This window comes from Brassica napus, chromosome C8, assembly GCF_020379485.1.
Source record: "Brassica napus cultivar Da-Ae chromosome C8, Da-Ae, whole genome shotgun sequence".
Classification (NCBI taxonomy): Eukaryota; Viridiplantae; Streptophyta; class Magnoliopsida; order Brassicales; family Brassicaceae; genus Brassica; species Brassica napus.
In genome coordinates this window covers 43850968-43871779 of record NC_063451.1, presented here as the reverse complement: position 1 = coordinate 43871779, position 20812 = coordinate 43850968, and the positions used below count along the sequence as shown (strand labels likewise).

Here is a 20812-nt window from a genome sequence, read left to right as displayed (position 1 = left end):
CACATTACATGAGTTACGAGTTTCCTTTATTTTTTTTTGGTTTAAACATATAAATACATCACCAATAGGAAAAGAGTCAGTGATGGCAGAGGAGGATATGAAGAACATTATCATGAGGAGCTTTTGAGTTCCGTTTGCCTAATTCGGTAGAAGTGTGGGTTAGGAACCAGTAGACAAAAATTAATTCAAAGAAACTTTAACCATGTATGAGTGTAGTGTTGGCTTAGGTATCAATAACAATTTAGATAATCTATCAAAGAAAATATAAAGGTCTGCTGTTAGTTCATCATCACCAAAGAGTTACGATTTCAAACACCTTTGATTCTGTTGTTAAACACTTTAAAAAGGGGAAGCCAAATTGTTTGAGAGAAGACGATGTTTTAAATGAATAGTTCAAATCCAAACTGCAGTATGACCAAAACGACAGAAGTTCACTCTGTCCAGAAGCAGGAGCCTTCATTTTATCACCATATGTAATATATGTAAATTTTTCAGGATATATGATCAAAATTACCGGGGCAAACTCTTTATAATGTTTTGTATAAATATTCGGAAAAAAAGAAACAGACTGCACATATGAAGATAAGTTATCATACATGAAGAAACTGCGGATCACACAAGTTGGTTATACTATTCATTGTAATGCGGATGCTGTAACTGGCTGATCCTAAGCTGCTGCTGAAACATCTCCGGAGTTAGTGACGCGTTTGATATGTTGGATTCGCTGCGGTTCGGCACACCAATCACCAGTCTCAATCGCTGGACTTCTTCAGTCAGTTTCTCAGACAGAGCTGCAAAAGAAAAGGATATGAGTTCTAAAGAAAGAAAAAAAACAAAACGTCACTTGTCTAGTGAGAACTAAGAAATATAGACAAGGATCACTACATGCAATCATCTTGCAGTAAAAAACTAACTCATATATGGAAAAAAAAAGTTTTTCTAAATAAGGAAAGTTCTGACGGTAGAAGAATATCGTCGATGGAAAGAAACAAAACGATAAAAATTCAGCCAAGGACATGACACACACACTGACTTGGCGGTAACGAGTTCGAATACAAAACCAACAGGTAAAGCTACTCTCCTATATAGAATGAAGAGTTTTGACATAATATTACCATTGCGGAGTTGTGTCTGTTGCTCCATAGATTGAAGACGAAACTTGAGCTCACTGTTCTGGTTCTGCAACCCCATATTATCTCTCTGAACCACAAAAAGAAAACAAGATAAAGACTACTACTACCTACCGACTTAATTCAAAAGACATTGACAGTTTGTGGTATCTGACCTGCAAATGCGTGAGGTGAGCTGATAAAGTAGTGGTCTCAATCTGAAGAGTCTGCACCTTGTGTTCTAACTGCGCTATGTATTTCGTCTCCCGGTCCTTTGAACGTGCAGCAGACGCGCGGTTCGCCAACATCCTAATAACAAAATAGTTTCTTTTTTTTAAAAACACTCACGTCACAAAAAGAACCAAGGGGATGAATCAAAAATGTCACACCACTACCTTTTAACACGCTTAGGGTCAGCCATAACAATCCCAGCAAGTTTCTCATCTGCGGCGATCTTTTTCATGTCAGCTGCACTAAACTCATACTTTCCAAATCCGACACTATAAGCACCTTCACGGAAACAGCAACTGTCCACGGAAACACTCCGGTAGTGTCTACTGGTGGGAGCAATGTCTCCGCCGGCTCTCCTCTTCACATTGCTCTCACCTTCAAAGTCACCACTGGTGCTTCCACCGTTCGTCATCTTCCTCGTCCTCCCTCTACTGCTCCCCGCATCAATTTTATCAAGTCTCATATACGCCCTTAAAGCATCGTCGTAGCCCTCTGACAACGTTCTGCGCTCTTCCTCCTTGACCAACTTAGACCAATCTGAAACCTCCCCGCAGCCGGAGACTGGTCTTTCCAAAGACTTGGAAGGGCTCATGGAGCTAAACACAAATGTGTGATCGCTATTGGAACGCCTATGAGACGTCTTTCTCGGCGGTAGATTCCCGCTGCCGCCTGCCACCACCCTCGAAGTAGAGTGATACATGGTGAAGGGCGACGGAGGCAGAGAAGGAGTGAATCCGGCGCCCTCCACGGCCGCCGCCGGCAAGGAGTGTTTGGGTTGAAAGGTCGGTGGGATGGGAGGAGGAGGAGGAGCTCCGACTCTATTTCCGGTGAAAGGAACTGGGAAGCGGATGGGAGAAGGATTCAAAGAAGAAGAGGAAGAGTTAGGTCTCTGCATCTTATCTGTAACACTTTAAAACGAAGCTTCAGAAAGAAGAAAACTCTAAGGAGTTGGAAGGTTTTAGAGGATGGTGGTGAATAGCGGTGAAGATCCTGTAAATATATACACTCTTTCTTCATAGAGCAATCGCAAAGATCAACGCGCTGTGACTGAGTTTCCTAATCGAAGAAGAAACAAATTTTGACCTGCAACCACTGAAAAATGGAATGCGAATCTCTCTTGTTCTTTCTTTCTGTTTTTTGTTCTGACCATATCAATCAAATACAGAAAGGAAGAAAACCACAAAAGACTTGACTCTTGAAACGTTTGACTTACACTTTGTCGGAAAAAGGAACACCCGAGAAAAGAGCTTTTATGTTTTTTTTTTTAATTTTAAATATTATTTTATTAATATATTAAAAAACAACAAAATCTTACTCAAACACCATTACAAGTCATTTTTTTCTTACATACTGAATGAAGATAGATTTTTTTTTTTATTACTCAACATGACTCTGACCATACAACTCATGAAAACAACTTAAAAGAAAAAGAAAAAGAAAAAGAAAAAGAAAAAGGACTTTTTGACTTCAATCCTAGCCTTGAACCTACACCCTCTCTCAACTTCCCATGGATGATCTCTTCATTCGAAACCATAATTGTTCGTGTAAAGTAGAGAGATATTGTAAACTGTTGACTTCGATTGATAAGAGGAACATACAACGCTATTTATACAAAGCTAATGTCGGCTTAACAAAGGCCTTATCCGAATATATTCTATGTTTATCTAACTAACATATACAGGTAATCCTAATTACTCTAGGATTCCCTAATACTCCCTCTCAAGTTGGAGTGTGGAGGTCTTGAACACCCAACTTGGATGACAAGAATTCAAACTGAGAACGACCCAAAGCTTTGGTGAGAATATCTGCTATTTGATCTTTAGTTCGAACATGTTCTGTAGAGATAAGACCAGCCTTGAGCGCGTCTCTCACACTATGACAATCACGCTCTATATGCTTCGTGCGTTCATGAAAAACAGGATTGGCTGCAATATATATAGCAGCTTTACTGTCACAGTAGAACGAAATTGGTAGTGAGACATCAATACCTAGATCCGACAACAACGGGACGATCCACTTGAGTTCTTTGACAGCATTAGCCATGGATCGATATTCTGCTTCAGCAGAGGAATGTGACACTGTATCTTGTTTCTTGGTTTTCCAGTTAATTGGACAGCCTCCAAGAAGCACCACGTACGCACTAAGAGACCTTCTTGTTGTAGGACACGAGCTCCAGTCTGCATCAACAAACACAGACAGACGAAGGCTACTATCGGCGCGCAATAGGATGCCCTGACCCGGACATCCTTTGAGAAAACGCACAACCCGTAATGCAGCATTCCAGTGAGCAAGACAAGGTTTCTGCATGAACTGAGACAACAGATGAATGGGATAACAAAGCTCTGGACGCGTAACAGATAGATACACAAGTCTCCCGACAAGACGACGATACTTCTTTGGCTCAGATAACAATGGACCATCGTCTGAAGCCAAGTGATTATTCTGCTCGAGTGGAATTGACACAGGTTTGGCACCTAGAAGCCCTGTATCAGCAATGATGTCTAAAGTGTATTTGCGCTGTGAAATGAATACCCCTTCATCGGACCGAGCCACTTCAATACCCAAAAAATATTTGAGTTTGCCAAGATCCTTCATCTTGAAACACTTACTTAAATAATCTTTGAACTTTGTGAGCAAGACTAGATCATTGCTTGCCAATACTAAATCATCAACGTACACCAAGACACGAACCTCCTTGTTGTCTTTAGTATATGTGAACAAGGAATAATCAGAGTAAGACTGTATGAAACCAAACTTGATCAAAGCCGATGACAGCTTGCTGAACCAGCAGCGTGGTGCCTGTTTTAAACCATAAATAGACTTCCTGAGGCGACACACTTTGCGTGGGTCAGAATGAGAGAAACCTGGAGGAAGTCTCATGTAAACCTCCTCTTGAAGATCACCATGGAGAAAGGCATTGTGCACATCCATTTGGTGAAGCTCCCATCCCTTCGCAGCCGCAAGACATAGTAGACTACGAACCGTGCACATCTTAATAACAGGTGCAAAGGTTTCTGTAAAATCATCTCCTTCTTTCTGAGTATTTCCACAGCCAACAAGCCGGGATTTATGACGCTCTATTTCACCATTAGCGTGATATTTGATGCGGTAGATCCACATACAGTTAATCGCAGTTTTACCAGGCGGAAGCGTTGCAATATCCCAAGTTCCACTATCCTCATGTGCTTTGATCTCTAATTTCATAGAGTCTCTCCAGACTTTCTCTTTTATGGCATCCCTATAGTGTTTAGGTTCCACACCCGCAGTGACTGCTGCTAAAAACACTTGATGGGAGCTAGAAAAATTCAGATCAGAAACATATTTATCTAGAGGATAGGGTGTCATACCTTGGATTGAGTCAGAGGACGTTGACATAGAGCTGGTGCGAACGAGAGGGGTTTCTTTAAGACAAGCCGCGTTGTATGTTACATAGTCATGAAGTTTTGTAGATGGAACTCTTGATCGTTGACCACGACCTAACACTTCTACTGCAGGTTCAGTAGCTGTCTCATCAATAACTGGAGCTTGAGTAAGCAAATGATCCTGAACTGATGCTATCGGCTCACTTTCTGTAGATAGAGGTTGAACAATGGGTTCCAGAGAGGATTCATCGGGTTCTTGGGAAGTCTGGTCTGTGACCGTAGAAGCAGGATTCAAACTCCCCCTTTCTGGTAACATCGGTTCCATTATGATCTCCCAATCATCATCAGTAGCGGACTGTTGCATACGTGTTGGAGAGCCAGATGGCGATGAAATAACTTCAACTTTAAGAAAAGGAAACTCACTTTCATGAAACACAACATCTCTTGAGACAAAGAACTCTTTTGTATCAAGATCATATACCTTCCAACCTTTTTGAGTGGCTGGATATCCCACAAAAACACAGCGACAACTCCGAGGACCAAACTTATCTTTATCTCGTGATCTGAGATGAGCATAACATAAACTCCCAAAGACACGGAGATGCTCATATGTCGGTTTCTTATCAAAGAGAACCTCGTACGGACTCTTTTGTTGCAGAACAGCAGTTGGAGTTCTATTTATTAGATGAGACGCAGTCATGATTGCTTCGCCCCAAAACTTGACCGGCAAGTTTGCTTGAAATAACAAAGCTCTCGCCACATTTAAAATATGCCTATGTTTTCTTTCTACTCGACCATTCTGTTGAGGCGTCGCCACGCAAGACGTTTGATGCAGGACACCTTTTTCTCGAAAAAACTGAGAGAGACACATAAACTCTGTTTCATTATCACTCCTAACCACCTTGACCTCTTTGTTAAACTGTTTAGACGTCATTGCAAGAAAATTTTGTAGAACCATACGAACTTCTGACTTTTCAAGTAACAAGTATGTCCATACTGTTCTTGAGTAATCATCAACAATGGTGAGAAAATAAACTGATCCCGACGATGCTTTTGTACGATATGGACCCCATACGTCACAATGAATAAGCTCAAAACACTCTTTCGTTTTATTCAAACTCTCATAAAAAATTTCTCTAGTTTGCTTAGCTCTAAAACATGTGTCACAAGGACTCAGAGCAGCATCTTTATTCAAAACCGAACTGAAAGGTAATGTATTTAAAACAGAAAACGCCGGATGTCCTAGCCTCTGGTGCCAACGTAACTGATCAACCGAACTAACCACTGAATCAATCACACGAACTCTAGCTGCCATGACATCTTTGAAGAAGTAAACCCCATCTCGTTCTTCACCTGCTCCAATCAGCGTCCTCGTGAAACGATCCTGTAAAACAAATATAGTATCCGTCAGTAGTGCAAAGCAGTTTGTCTGACGCAATAGTTTGGACACAGCAATGAGAAAGCAGTTGAGATGAGGAACAAATAACACTCCAGTGAGCGTTATGTTATTTGATAATGGAAACACTCCAACATGAGTAGCATAAGTTTTGTTGCCATCCGCAAATCCTACTGGAAAATGCGTGATACTCGTAACATGTTTGAGTAAAGACACATCGCTTGTCATGTGATGAGAAGCCCCAGTGTCTAGGATTAGATCACCATGCTTACCGGACAAACGCTCAGACGATGATTTAGATCTTTCATTGATCATCTGAGTAAGAGCTTTCCATTGATCTTCTGTAAAAGGTGAGAATGATGAAGAATTTGATGTGGTTGCGTGAGCATTGTTGGCTTGTGAAGCAGAATTTTTGTTGCGATCAGAGCTTGACCCACGACCACGTCCCCTTTGAGGACCTCTGTTTTCACCTCTCGTTGTTGACCTTTCTTCCCACCAGTCTGGAAAACCTATTAACTGCCAACAGTTTGCTTTGTCGTGACCACGACGTCCACAGTGTGAGCATTGATTGACACGTTGAGACTGAGTTGAATTGATCTGTTCAGATTGATCTTTCTTGGTCGAAAAGCCAACGGCAGTATGCTGAGCTTCACGTTCCTTGGTGGAGTTGAGTCTCTGTTCTTCTCGAACTACTTTCGCATAAGCTTCACCAAGATCCATTGAAGTATCACTCGCAATAATACTTTGACAAATACCACCAAAACGAGCTTCATCCAAGCCCATGACAAACTGATGAACCTTTTCTTCTTCTTTCTCCTTTTCATACTCTGCAGCGGCACTGCAGCTGCAAGCCGGTAGAGGCTTGTACATATCAAGCTCTTCCCAAATCTTTGCTAAACGTCCGAAGTAATCAATCACCGACTGACCTTCCTGTTTACATGACGCTAGCTGTTCTTTAAGATAATGAATACGGACTTTGTTACCAACAGAGAATTGCTTCTTGAGATTTTCCCACAACTTGTGAGAATCAGAAATAAATGTAACAGTAGATCGAACTCTTGCTTCAATAGATGAGCGAATCCAACCCACAATCATAGAGTTGACAGAAGACCAAAGCTCAAGATTAGGATCATCAAACGACGGTTTTGGTATAGTACCATCGATAAACCCTAACTTTCGTTTAGCCCTTAGAGCATTAACCAACTCTGTTGACCATTCATTATAATTATCACCCGTGAACATCACAGAAGTGATCAAGGCACCAGGATTATCTGACGCGAATAAAGAGTATGGAGACGTCACCGTCTTACTACCCTGCTCAACTTGAGCTGTTGAAGATTTACTTGCGGAGAAAGTTACGTCGTCCGCCATTGTTTAGCTTTCTAACTCCGAACTTCGGATAGAGAAAACAGATAAAATTAGGTTTCAGGATTTTATTGCTCTGATACCATGTAAAGTAGAGAGATATTGTAAACTGTTGACTTCGATTGATAAGAGGAACATACAACGCTATTTATACAAAGCTAATGTCTGCTTAACAAAGGCCTTATCCGAATATATTCTATGTTAGGTAATCCTAATTACTCTAGGATTCCCTAATAGTTCGTCTCCGGCTCCTCATTTAACTCGTTCAGTTGCTCCAACAAGAATTCGTCCATTGTCGTATCCCAGTCTGGGAATACCTCTTCTGCTCCCTTCTGCTTCACCCAATTGATTTCTTCATTGTTACATTCCTTCGAGGCTGCACACAACACACACACACACATATATATATATATATATATATATATATATATATATATAGATTCTACAGTTACATATCTTGAAATGGTAACACAAGTATGAACAAGCTTTCTTTATAAGTTGTTTCAACAATATTTACGTATTACTACTATATGCAAGTGAGGTCATAAGCGCAAAGGTCTAAAATGCAAGTAACAACGAGCCCTGCAGTACATTCACTAGATATATAGATTCAAGAACGAATCACTATATAATTAAAGATGCTCGTACCATTAGCACGTTTGGACTGGTCCTGGATTTCTTTAAGACGAATCCTTAGCTGCTTGTTCTCCTCTTCCAGGCCCAATTTCTTTTTCTGTAAATGCAAACAACAACAGACACAAACTTTAACGAAAACATATCTTTCAGGAACCGTTTAAAAAAAAATGATAAAGTAAGTTGGTTGGTTGCTAATGTAATGTTTGTCTCACCTCCGCAAAGCTGGTATGGACAGTTAGTGTAGCACCCTCTTTCTCAAGAGTTTGTACCTTTTCTTCCAAATTTAAAATGTGCTGCGCCGTCCTCTTGACTGAACGTCGTGCTCCTACCCGGTTTGACAACATCCTGAAATGATGGAAGATATCATCATATCAGATGTATATATGACTCTATATACACACATAATATTACTACATGGTTTCTTATGTAGCTTTTTTTTTTAATTACCTTTTGGCATACTTAGGATCAGTTACAACGTATTTTTGGAGTGTCTTGGAGCGCGCAATCTCATTCATTTGAGATTCAGTAAACATCCCTTTTTCAATCGCCACGCTGGACTTCCAATTGTTGAGGTTATTGCAATCCACTGATGGTGAAACACTCTTCCTTCTCGTTTTTCTCGAAGGTGCTGCTCTTTTCTTTACACCCGCGTTTCTCTTGTTATTCTCAGAAGATCCGCTACCGATTCTCGCCACGTCATCATCCTTAGTAGAAAAATCAAAAATCTCATCCAGGTCCATGTAGACTTGCTCGTCCATGAAACCGGCTGGTTCCCCATGGCCTTCCTTTGAATAGTTCACGCCAACGGGCATCTCTATGGGCTCCGGATAGATCATCTTCATAGCATCCATAGAGGGGAAAACAGCTGAGTCGTTACCGCTGTAGGCACTTCCGCGAGCACTGACGGAGGTGGTTGGGGGCCTCGGAGGCAACGCCGCGTTGTGGTAAGCCACCGGCGGCGCTGACTGAAGGTACTGGAACGACGATGACGGTGCAGGACTACTCATGGGGGTCCATGAGCGGAAGACAGGCGACTGAGGGGGGAGGAGCCTTGGTCCGGGGTTGAAATTCTGCAACCCGATTTGCTGATGACGTGTGGTTGTTGTTGTTGTTGGTCTCTTTGGGGGAAGGGGTGGCAATGAGCTCCGACGAGGAGGCGGCATGCTGCCTCTGTTCTGGCCACTGGGAGGACACGGGAATTGGGTGGAGAGGACGAAGCTTGTCTGGGAAGGAACGTTCTCGGCCTGGCGATCCATGGTTAACAAAGTCACTATCTGCATTATACACATCGGAGTTAATACTCGTCTCCATATCACTCCTTTTCTTAATTACCGAAACCAAAATAAAAAATCGACAGATAAATAAGCAACGTAAAAAAGTGTTAGAATCATCATCATCATTTCTTACGTTGTTTTGAGAGAATGAAAGAGAAACAAATATAATGATTGTAATAATGATTAAATAAGCAAAACTCGAGCGTTAAAGTCAGAGAGAAACGATCGAAAAGAAAGTGCGGTAAGAAGAATACCTCAGGAATTCAACGATGGAGTCAATGAACAAATAACTTAAGCTGCTGATGTATATTGGTTTGCTTCAATCCCCTTGCACCACCTTTTATAGTTGGTTCATGCTATGTACTGACAAAAATAGAAGAATCATTTATTAGATATTTTACAACATTCATCCTCCCTTCTTTTTGGATTTACCAATTTTTCTTCTAACTTTCCCTTAGTTTGTACACAATTTTTTTCATTATTATTTTTATCAACAGAACTCCATTGTGAAAAACTAAAGTTAATCCTAAGATCTTGTATAAGAAATTAAATACATTATATTTCCAAATTATAATTTTGGTACATTTTTTATTCTGTAAATATATTATTTGTATGTATATTACTTAAATCGAAAAATTCATTATAGTTCACCATTAAATTTAAAATTTAGAGAATAAATTATCTTTTTCCCCAATTGAAAAATAAGTTATTCCATAAAACACACATAACATCATATTTATTTTCCATCCTCGATAAATGGACTACTCACAAACTAGAGGAACTTTGTGAAAAATTAGTAGGATATTCAAATCTCAGATAGTTATTTGGCTATATATATATATATATATATATATATATATATATATATATATATAAAGTATATGATTTAGTGAGTCACATGAAATATAATACCTACAATTTCTTTTTCATATTATAAAGATATAAAAATTCTTGTTCATAAATTTCACCAAATATAGAGATTTACGGTAGTCTAAAACTTTATGAGGGGTTTAGGTTAGATTCAAGAAATTTGCTACTATTTCAAGCATATTATGCATCTTTTAGATAGCAAAACTCAGAATTTATAGCCCTAGTAAATTTTAAATATGTGCTACATTTTGAAATATTCACGTTTAATAAATAATATGAATTTTATTAAATTATTATTAATATGTTATTGTTTTATATATTGTCAGAACCTTTAAATTCTTATCAAATGGATTTTTTTAAACATTATCCGTAAAAAATAATATTAACTAGGTAACATTAGTTTTTAATAAATTATATTTTATATGACAATATTTAAAAGCCTACAAAAAAAAGTTTTTGTTTATCTCTTAGTCGTAAATTTAGTTTTACAGATTTGATATATTTTACTATTTTAATACTAATACTTTGTATTAAGGGGTAATATTTAATCAAAAACCAAAATTCTATTAAGTTGAGGGTGTTAAATGGTGTAATTATAAGTTTGGTATTGTAATAAAAAATAAATTAGTTGATGTACACTTTGTGAGATGAAAAAGGTGTGTGTACTAAATGGTAATATAAATTTAATTCTTTGCTGAATGAAATCTTCCGTAAATGGAACTTTGAATATTAATTAATTTATTCAACTTTCGAATTGTAATTCCTTTTTATACCACCATTCTACCAATCAGATTTGTCCAGGACTTACATTGTCAATGACTGCATTAATTAACACTAAATAAGACAAAAAAATACTTAATGTAGAAAACTTAATAGAGTGAATAATGAATTCCAGAATACTACATGTGACAGGAAAAAGCTTTAGGCGGTGTTATTCAAACTTATATTTTAATAGAGTTTAAATCTAAGTAAAATCCATCGTTATTCAAATGATTCTAAATTTTATTTTAAATTTAGTCTTATTAAATATGGTATTTATAAATCTAGTAAAAATGAGATGTTATTCAACAAATGATTTAAATCCATTTTTTAAAATCTAGTGTTATTCAACTTCAAAAGATTTTAAAATAATTATTTAAAATTAATTTCAAATAATTTTTGGTCAATTCTCATGAACAAATAATTGAATTCAAAATTCAAGGTACACTCCAGAAATTTTAGAATTCATTAACTAAAAACTATGTTTAAATTTAAAATTTTAATTGATTACAATTGAGAATTGATTATAAATCACCTATTGAATAACACCTCCTTATACTTCCAAAAAGAGATTTAAGTTTTTTTTTGTAAAGTACATTTACAAAGAGCTTAGTGGGTGTTATTAGTTACATAAGTTGAAATCAACTCTATCAGATTTAAAATACGGTAGATTTTAAATTTTATCCTATTTTAAATTTTTTGATTCATTTTACAATCTAAGATATATGATTTATTTAGATATGTTTGATTTTGACTCAAATATTTTACACATAAAGTTGTATTCAAATCCATTGAAAATATTTTAAGTCAAAGGAATTGAATTTTTTTATCAAACATGAATAACACAAGATTTTAAATCTTGGATTTAAATCTTAAATTGAATAACAATGGATTTTACCTTATTTTAGTGAAAAGATTGTAAATACTAGAACCAATAACACTATATTTCATAATTTTATAGCAACCAATAATACAAGATTTCGATAAAAGATTTAAAATCAATTATTGAACACAACACTACATTATAAAACCAAACTAGATGTAGACCCACCCGACCGAGCGGGTGTTTTCTCTGTTTACGTAATGTAATGAAATATTTTTTATACCATTATATAATGTATAAAAATTATAATACAAATGATGACAAAATACATCACATAATACAAATATTGATGTAACATAATTTCCCTAATAGTCATTAAAAAGCAAACGTGCATTTGATCACACTGACAAAAAAATTGAGTTAATTCATAAATATATGTGAGCTAAACTTTTTAAAAAATGTAAAAAAGGAAAATATAAAATTTTGTTGAATTTTGTGTGCCATCATATATTACATTTTCCTTAAATACTTAATGGTTATGATTTGAAATAAAAAATGATAAGATCTCGTGCTTGTTCCGCAAGTATAGGCATAAATGTGATTGTTTATCTAAGATTTTGTGCTTGTTTGTTTATTATAGGCGTAAATGTAATTATTATAGGGGAATTATAATATTCTGGATTCCAAATTGATGTTTTTGTTTATGATATTTTTGATATGTAGCAACTAAATAGGAAATTTTGCAGATTTGCTAGATTTATTTGTTGGTTGTGAATTTTAATCTATTATTAGTTGTCCATTTAAATTTGTTAGTTGCTATGAGTTGATTTTTGACAATGTATATAATTATTCATAAGATTTACATCGTTTTGAAATTGCAGGGGAACCAATATGGTGGTAAGGAAAACATTGTCGACCTGGAATAAAAAAACAACCGCCATTTAATAATTGTTTACTTCTTTACAGTTCGTTTCAGTTATTTTAGAAAAACAATTAATATATGGAAAATACAGTCATATTTAACATGAGACAAATTAAAAATTTTAACGGCATTTGACTGTAAATATTGTGTAACTTTTAGGGGTATTCTATATATGTATTTCTGTTTTAATAAAGTAGATGAATTAACTTCAAATCCCTTTTTTTTTGGTCAAACAAAGAGCTGATGGGATAAAACCTGTCATATAGTGAACCATTTTTAATATAGTGAACCATTTTTAGTCGAATAATTTAGAGCTAAATACTAGTTTAGCAATATCTAATGTATCATTTAAATAGTTATCATTCATAAATTTTATCCGGGATTGTAACTCTACTAATAAAGTTTTTTTTCTAAAATGTTAGGTTCGAGTTTCAGTAGACACGAACAAAAAAATTAACAATAGAATATTGTTTCTGTCCCTAAGAAATTATGAATTTTGCTCCAGAATTTATTGAATTAAAAAACGATGCAAACTCGCAGTATCGGAAATGATATGCTCTCAGTCTTTAGCTTGATACCGCTTGTTTAAAATAATTTTAGCATAGAGTTTAATGTTATGTACGTGTGCATAGGCCCAGCTCCAAGGGTCCAGTCAACTGGGGATTTTTTTCTTTAATCCTATCTAATCATTTTCAAATAGACTCCAGTCATCTCGTAACTAATCGTTGAAAATGAAACTTTTCGAAATCACCGCACGTGTGGGTTGTTGAGACATTGACGCGGCACATGGAACCCACACATACGCAACTTCGTTGAATGGACTCGTCATGACACGTGACAATATTCATGAACTTTACGATTTCGTGACACTCGTAATGCAAAAACAAAACAGAACAGAAAAAGTCTACTAAATTCGATTTTTCTGAGGATCATTGAAAAAGAATGTCAAAGAAAACTTCACAGACATGTTTATTATTTTTATTATTAGATTCCTGGATCAATCTGATAACTAAAAGCTAAACAACATTAGTTTTTTTCATTTTTGTTCTTTACCGAGTACGACATGATCTTACTTTGCCATGAGAAGGGAATGAAACGGCGCGTTTTAGCGTTTTCTCGTCTCTGTTCATCTTTCTCTCGTCAAAATCAACCACAACAGCTAAACTCCGGCAACTGTTTCTCTCCGTTTCTTCAGTTTGCTGCGCCTCCTCAGCACACGGTTCTTTGGCTGCTGCTGCGACTGAGTCAACAATCTGACTAGATGAGCCGCGGTTAGAGAAAGAGATGGCCATGAGGATACGGAGACCAATCAAGAGGAGAAGAGGAAGGGAGATCAAGAACAATGCGTAGTAGATGATCCACCCGAATCCAATGTGGCTCCTGCCGTGAAATAACCATTCAAAGGCTAAGGCAATTCCTGATGTGAACGTAGCTGAGCTGCTTATCACCAAAACTTTGACTATCACCGGGTTTGGAATCTCCAAGACAGATCTCGTTTTGGCTAACCACCCCATCTCTGCCGTTTCCACCTGCTTCTCAGTGCCTTTCTCCTGACCCCTCTCCATTTTCAGATAGTTTAAAAAAAAAAAAATTAGACCACTAGTGTGAGTGAAGGGTAGACGTTAACTACAGTTTTGATTTTTACTTTTAAAAAGCTAGAAGATTCTGTAATCTTATTGTTAGAGATTTCTACTCTGAAAATTTACTCTCTTTTTTTTAAGTCAAAAACAAATATTTCTTTAGTCTTCAGCTATATTACATGGATGTATAGAAGCCTAGAACCATTTTTGTTTTTAAATGCTAAGAGTTGGGTGCATGTTAGAAGCGTATATCCAATATAAATATATATAACTTTTGACTAAAAATATATGATTCAAAAAAAAAATAACTCATTCATTTTTAGTGATTGTATTCCATTTAGTTGACTTGCTAACATATTAAGCTTATAAAAAGCATTATCAAATTAATTATTTTTGGTAGTTCACAAATATCTGTCACAATATATTTGAATATATATGCAAAGTTTCTTGTAAAAGAATTATTATGCACAAAGATAATTTATTATATTAGTTTTCATATCTACATATTTTCTATTTTCTATTTTTTAATACTATTAATTTTGAATTTTATATAAAATAAAAACATAATTTTATATAAATGACATTGAGTTTTTTTTAATGGAAGATTGATTTCTAAACAGAAGCCAAATTTCAGGAGCTTCGACAAACATTCGATTCTGATTCCGGTTCTGAATCGGACGTCCCAAGAAGCTCCAGTGCTACCTAAGTTTTCAAACCATTTTTCCCGTTCATAACATAACTAACACTATACACAAGCACTATGGACAAAGAGACGACAAACAACTAAACTTGGTTATTAAGAACACAAGAGAGAACACCAGAGACTAGCTACTTGATAGTGATGTAGCGGTTAGTTTTATGCCTAGCCCAATAGTCTTTTAGATCAACAGTACACAACAGATCATATCATTTCTGCTACTAAACAGCTTAGTAACCTCGAGAACACGTTTCCGCTCATTTTCTTCCCTCCCACCCTAGAGTGCCTCTTGTTTGGCACCTGCGGTAATGGGTGTTACGACAAGGTGGCTGTGCAGCAAGACGATTGCCAACCTCCATTTCCCCCATTTGTAACACTGATGTGCAGAGAGTCTGTGCATGTGCACACAAGCACTTGCATTGTCCTCCTCTCATCAAAGATTAAACCAACGTCGTTACAGTACCAATTTGTTTTACAATTTCTTTCCAGGAGAAGGGTTCAGATCTTCATCACCCAGTTTCTTGCCTTTTGGTTTGTTCTCCTTCTTCCTTTTGGTCACCTTCTTCTTCTTCTTCTTCTTCTTCTTGTTGGCTGTTGATAGAGGGAAAGGCAACAAGTTTGTGGGTTTCACCATCATCCCCCTCACAACATTTCCCTCCTGACAAAGCAAAGTTGAGACTTTTGACATGGTGTTGAAGCGCAGCAAATGCTTCATCCTTCTATATGAGAGCTTTGTCCCGTTGCTGAAGAGCTTCTTCCGGAGCTGCTAGGGCTAGTAGCGGCCCTGATAGGAAGCTACAGAAGCACTAGCTTCCTGCCGTATCTATTTAAGTAAATTATCAACTTAAATTTCTCAAAATTTTACGTAGGTTAGTTGGTTTAGTCTCTATTTCTTCTCTAAATTATGAAGGATTCGATCATCTCTAAGGCTATTTTTATAAAAAAATTTAACTATAGCGGTCCAAACTTTGTTTTTGCTTGTAGTCTACAGAACTCTCGGGTCGGGCCTGGCTAGGGCCTCCTTTTTGGCAGAGGAAGCTTGGTCTCTTTCGAGTACTGCAGCGTCTCTCTTGGCGAGGATGGACATGATCTTCTTGTTCATGACCAAGGTTAAAAGATGAAAGAAGCTCAGTACTTATCTACCTCTAGCCAATAACAAACATCAAGGGCATTTTCGTCTTTTTCCTCTTTGTGTGAAGACTACACTTTTTCAAAAAGATATTTTCATTGTGTATAATAAGAAAAACAGCCACTTTTTTTTTTCTTCTTCAGCATCAAATGTGAAAATATTAAAACCATAACATGTTCTAACATACGAGTTTAAATAACCATTGAGAATGTTCCCCCACAGGTGAAGAAGCTACGGCTTAGCTTCTTCTCTTATTCATAATAGATTGCGATTCATGAGAGACAAGAGCGTGGTGATCACCATTCATTCAATCATTCAAGCGTAGAGATCAATCCCCCAAAACTTGGCCGGTTGGTTCGTACGGTACTTTCTGTCCATGCTCTTGATCACCTCCATGTCCTCTTTAGCCAGTTCGAAGTCGAAAACCTTAAAATTCTCTTCCAGCCTCTCAGGCTTCGATGTCTTTGGTATCACCACTGTGTTCCTCTGTATCCCCCACCTCAGCACCACCTGTGCCACTGTCTTTTTGTACTTCTCCGCCACTTCCTGTCAACAACAACAAGAAGAAGAAGAAGAAGAAGGAGGATTCTTCAGACATAAACACCAGACCTTTTATTCAAAATGTTCAGTGTTTTAACTGTTTCAATCCAAACAAATAATAAGCTGGGCCTTACTTTGAGAGCTGGGTCATCGAGACATGACACGGTACCAAACCACTCTGCATTGGCCGTGGCACCTCCCAGAGGAGTATGCGCTGTGACACAAATACCATGCTTCTGGCAGAATTTCACAAGAGAGTCACGTTGAAAGTAAGGATGTTTCTCTATCTGATTCACTGCAGGCTTGATCTTGGAGTAAGCCAAGCAATCCCTCGTTAGAAACACGTCATAGTTACTGCAACAACCGAAACAAAATGAGTGGTTAAGATATTGTGAGTATTCGCATCATAAATAGTATTTAATAATAAAAAAAAATCAAATATTTAGATGCTTTTCTTCCTTGAATAGATAGCTTATACCTGATTCCAATGCTGCGGACAAGACCCATAGAAACAAGCTTTTCCATGTCATGCCATGTAGTTTCAAGAGAAATGGTGGTATCTATGTCCAATACTCCATCATCGCCCAAAGCACTGTCGGTGGTTCCAACTCCTGCAAAAGCACATGGTCAAATAGGAGGAAACAAAAAAAAAAAAAAAGCAGTGGTCTCACAGGAAGAGAATGTTACCAGTGTGCTTAGTTGCAACGGGGAAATGAACGAGGTAAAGGTCGAGATAATCAAGTTGAAGTTTCTTGAGACTGTCCTTGCACGCCTCAACAACATGGCCATGGTCTGAGTTCCATAGCTGCAAACAAAAAAAAAACAAAGAAAGATCAGAGCTCAAGAGTTTTCTCATTTCTCCTCTTTTAAGATTAAATGATAAGTAGAATGAGGGTGGGGGTGGGACCTTGGTAGTAACGAAGAGGTCCTCTCTCTTGACTAGACCTTCCTTGAATGCTTCTGAGAGAGCCTCACCAACTTCAGCTTCGTTCTTATAATCAGCTGTGCCCAAGTAAATCATACATAAGACTCCCAAATATAATCAAGCTTTGTTTATTACATTTAAAAAAAAAAAACTTGTGACTGCAGATAAATGCCAAGATCTACAGGGAGAAACTTGTGATTCACTTTCAAATTAACAACTATTACAGTTTAGACATTTTCCAAAATCTATTCAAAACAGTTTCAACAAACCGGAGTACTCTATTCAACAGACAATAATCAGAAACAAATAAAGATTTGAGAGAGAAAGAGTAAGAGAGTACCAGCACAGTCGAGGTGGCGGTAACCGATCTTGATGGAGTTGATGACGAGGTCTCGAATCCCTTCCTTCTCCATTCTCCACACTCCTAAGCCGACGATCGGCATCTTGTATCCACTGTTCAGGGTTATCTCCATTTTCAGCTTTCTTCTTCTTCCTGATAGGGTGAATATCTGGTCGGATTGAGAGTTGTCACTCGAGTGTTTTTGGTAACGCACACGTTGTTTAGATCTTTAAAAAGAAGATGATCTCAAACGTAGGAGTTTACATCTAGGCCTAATGGGCAAGACAATCACTCATCCTTAATGGGCTAACTAATATCGTATGTGTAGGCCCAATTGAAATACGCAACGTTTGGTATAAAGCATAATCACTGTTTCCAATTTTACTTTGCTTCGGTGTTGGGTTCATCAATTGTTCTCTCTCTCTCTCTCTCTCTCAGGTAATTCTCCAATCGGTAGCTCAATCGATTCGATATCTCTAGTTTTCGTCTGATAATCTCAAAAGCTAGCTTTCGATTCCAAGTTTTCTGCTTTTGTGTTTGTATCGCTCTTATACCTACCAAATAGCTTATTTTGTTGTGATTGGATTCTTCAGATTTGGGGTGAATAATATAAGAATTGGTGGCTTAGTTAGGTTTATAAGCATCTTAATCTTTGTGGGTAAGGTTGGATTCTGCGAATTCTAGATCATTCTTCGAATCTAGGTTTTCTTATGATTCGAATTGGTGAACTAATTCATGTGAAACCCTAAACTTTATGAGTGCCCTTGTTCTCCTTTCCCTAAATTTATGTAAAGGATTATGCTTTTGGATCTCTCAGTGGTTCTTATATAAGTGACGTTTTGGCTAGGTTGAAAGTTGGCTGTCTGCGTTATTTATCTACCACCTAAACTATGGTAAGTGCTTTCTTTTTCTAACCTGTTTTATCCACAAAGGTTTTCTCTTTTAACCGTTAATCTTCAATCAATAATCACAATGCAGTTTTTCGACGGATACCATTACCATGGAACCACCTTTGAGCAGACTTACCGTTGCTATCCTGCGTCTTTTATCGACAAGGTTTCTTATTACATCTCTCTCTCTCTCTCTCTCTCTCTCTCTACTTTCCATTTGATAAGTTAATCTGAGAGTGTGCGGTGTTATGTTGAAACCGTAGTCGTCTGATGAATTCATAACAACGCTGAGTTTCAAAGTTTGAATTATGAATGCTTGAGTTCCTAATTTCTGCTTCTTTCTCTCTTTTGCAGCCCCAAATTGAGAGTGGTGACAAGAGTAAGACTTTTTCTTTCTTTTCTCATGTCTGTTTCCAGTCAATTGTTACTATTTTATATTATTCATGTTTCGAGTTTGACTTTGTGTTTGTTAAAATCTATTTCAGTTATAATGCCACCATCAGCCCTTGACCGTCTCGGTATGCCAATATGTTCTCTCTTTCTCTCTCTTTAGGAGTTGGTTTTAATAATTATATCAGACTACTAATGTTGGGGGAAACTTTACAGCCTCTCTGCATATTGACTATCCAATGCTGTTTGAGCTTCGTAATGCTGGAATCGAACGTGTTACACACTGTGGAGTCCTTGAGTTCATTGCTGAAGAAGGCATGATTTACATGCCATATTGGGTAAGTTATCAGTTTCCTCGTTTGATTGTCAATTGAAACACTCTTTCATCATGAGGCCTGATTGTTTTGCTACCTTGATACGTTACCAGATGATGCAGAATCTGCTGCTGCAAGAAGGAGACATTGTGAAAGTCAGAAACGTCACTCTTCCAAAGGGAACCTATGTTAAGCTACAGCCGCACACCACGGACTTCCTGGATATATCTAATCCGAAAGCCATGTGAGTCCCTCATCTACTTTGTCTTGTTGATTATTGCTTTAGATAGTGTCTTGTGCTGATGAAAGAATGAAACCTTTGCAGATTGGAGACTGCTTTGAGGAACTACTCATGCTTAACCACTGGGGATAGCATAATGGTTCCATACAACAATAAGAAGTACTTTATAGATATAGTTGAAACAAAGCCTGCTAATGGGATCAGCATCATAGAGACGGACTGTGAGGTTGATTTTGCACCTCCCCTTGATTACAAGGAGCCTGAACGTCCCAAAACAGCACCTGCTGCAGCTAAGGGTCCGGCAAAAGGTATGTTTCTCTCATTAGATGTAGTTACTATTAGCTTTTCAAGTTGTTAGATTATCATGTTTTAAAAAAAAAAAAAAAATTCAGCAGAGGAAGTTGTGCCTGAACCTGAGCCAAAGTTCAACCCTTTCACGGGATCTGGAAGACGGTTAGATGGGAGACCTCTTTCGTATGAGCCGCCACCTGCATCTTCTTCCTCCTCCTCTAGCTCAAAAGATAAACAGCCTGCTGTTGCTAATGGGAATGGACAGGCTTCTGTAGCAAGTGGTAGCTCTGCTCGACAGGCTCAAGGAAAGCTTGTGTTTGGAGGCAACGCAAACCGTGCCCCAAAAGAAGCTCCAAAGGTACTCTTTTCAAACTTTCTGATAATTGAGAACATGCAATGGGACTGAAGAGACATACAAATGAATGTTCCTTTTTTTTATTTGTTTTTCTTTCAGGTTGGAGCTGGAAAAGAGACGAAAGCAGAGGAAGAGGAGAAGAAAGAAGAGCCTAAGTTCCAAGCTTTCACTGGGAAGAAGTATTCGTTGAGGGGTTGATCAGTCTCTGCTCAGTTTATTTTATGATCCTCTCATGTCGTGTACTATATAAGTATTCGTTGTACTTCGAATCAAATAATTTAATAAATTCATTGCTTGATATGTCGCAGGGTCTGTGATTTGGAAATTGAATCAAGTCATGTCTTCTTCTTTTGAGTTATTTTCTATACAAATC

General features: G+C 37.4%; 5 protein-coding genes and 1 pseudogene across 10 annotated transcripts; 1 reads left to right on the top strand and 5 right to left on the bottom strand.

The window, feature by feature from the left end:
- Positions 1 to 475: 475 nt before the first annotated feature.
- Positions 476 to 2894, bottom strand: LOC106414597 (bZIP transcription factor 30-like). Its single transcript, XM_013855223.3, has 4 exons — positions 1505 to 2894; positions 1286 to 1418; positions 1116 to 1200; positions 476 to 791 (listed from the first exon to the last, which is right to left on the bottom strand). Exons 1-4 carry the CDS (start codon positions 2233 to 2235, stop codon positions 631 to 633), a joined length of 1110 nt encoding a protein of 369 aa, XP_013710677.1. The 5' UTR covers positions 2236 to 2894; the 3' UTR covers positions 476 to 630.
- Positions 2895 to 7693: 4799 nt separating this feature from the next.
- Positions 7694 to 9355, bottom strand: LOC106413502 (bZIP transcription factor 29-like). The gene is made up of 4 exons (XM_048767011.1): positions 8547 to 9355; positions 8312 to 8444; positions 8112 to 8196; positions 7694 to 7839 (listed from the first exon to the last, which is right to left on the bottom strand). The coding sequence occupies exons 1-4, from the start codon at positions 9353 to 9355 to the stop codon at positions 7694 to 7696; spliced, it is 1173 nt and encodes a 390-aa protein (XP_048622968.1).
- A 3624-nt stretch (positions 9356 to 12979) lies between these two features.
- Positions 12980 to 14458, bottom strand: LOC106413501. Its single transcript, XM_013854266.3, has one exon. It carries the CDS (start codon positions 14310 to 14312, stop codon positions 13797 to 13799), a length of 516 nt encoding a protein of 171 aa, XP_013709720.1. The 5' UTR covers positions 14313 to 14458; the 3' UTR covers positions 12980 to 13796.
- A 106-nt stretch (positions 14459 to 14564) lies between these two features.
- Positions 14565 to 16126, bottom strand: LOC106413500 (annotated as a pseudogene).
- A 104-nt stretch (positions 16127 to 16230) lies between these two features.
- On the bottom strand, positions 16231 to 18216 carry LOC106415976 (NADP-dependent D-sorbitol-6-phosphate dehydrogenase-like). Its single transcript, XM_013856791.3, has 6 exons — positions 17959 to 18216; positions 17601 to 17695; positions 17381 to 17498; positions 17172 to 17304; positions 16828 to 17047; positions 16231 to 16699 (listed from the first exon to the last, which is right to left on the bottom strand). Exons 1-6 carry the CDS (start codon positions 18089 to 18091, stop codon positions 16469 to 16471), a joined length of 930 nt encoding a protein of 309 aa, XP_013712245.1. The 5' UTR covers positions 18092 to 18216; the 3' UTR covers positions 16231 to 16468.
- An 85-nt stretch (positions 18217 to 18301) lies between these two features.
- LOC125574890 (ubiquitin recognition factor in ER-associated degradation protein 1-like) lies at positions 18302 to 20739 on the top strand. Of its 6 annotated transcripts, none has more exons than XM_048765096.1 (10): positions 18307 to 18396; positions 18806 to 18851; positions 18937 to 19014; positions 19203 to 19227; positions 19334 to 19366; positions 19455 to 19576; positions 19666 to 19796; positions 19878 to 20101; positions 20189 to 20442; positions 20539 to 20739. In XM_048765096.1, exons 2-10 carry the CDS (start codon positions 18849 to 18851, stop codon positions 20635 to 20637), a joined length of 969 nt encoding a protein of 322 aa, XP_048621053.1. In that variant the 5' UTR covers positions 18307 to 18396; positions 18806 to 18848; the 3' UTR covers positions 20638 to 20739. The 6 variants fall into 6 exon arrangements, with proteins under 6 accessions (XP_048621049.1, XP_048621051.1, XP_048621053.1 ...); XM_048765095.1 differs by having other exon boundaries at positions 20186 to 20442; XM_022707868.2 differs by having other exon boundaries at positions 18359 to 18392; positions 18804 to 18851; positions 20186 to 20442.
- Positions 20740 to 20812: the final 73 nt, after the last annotated feature.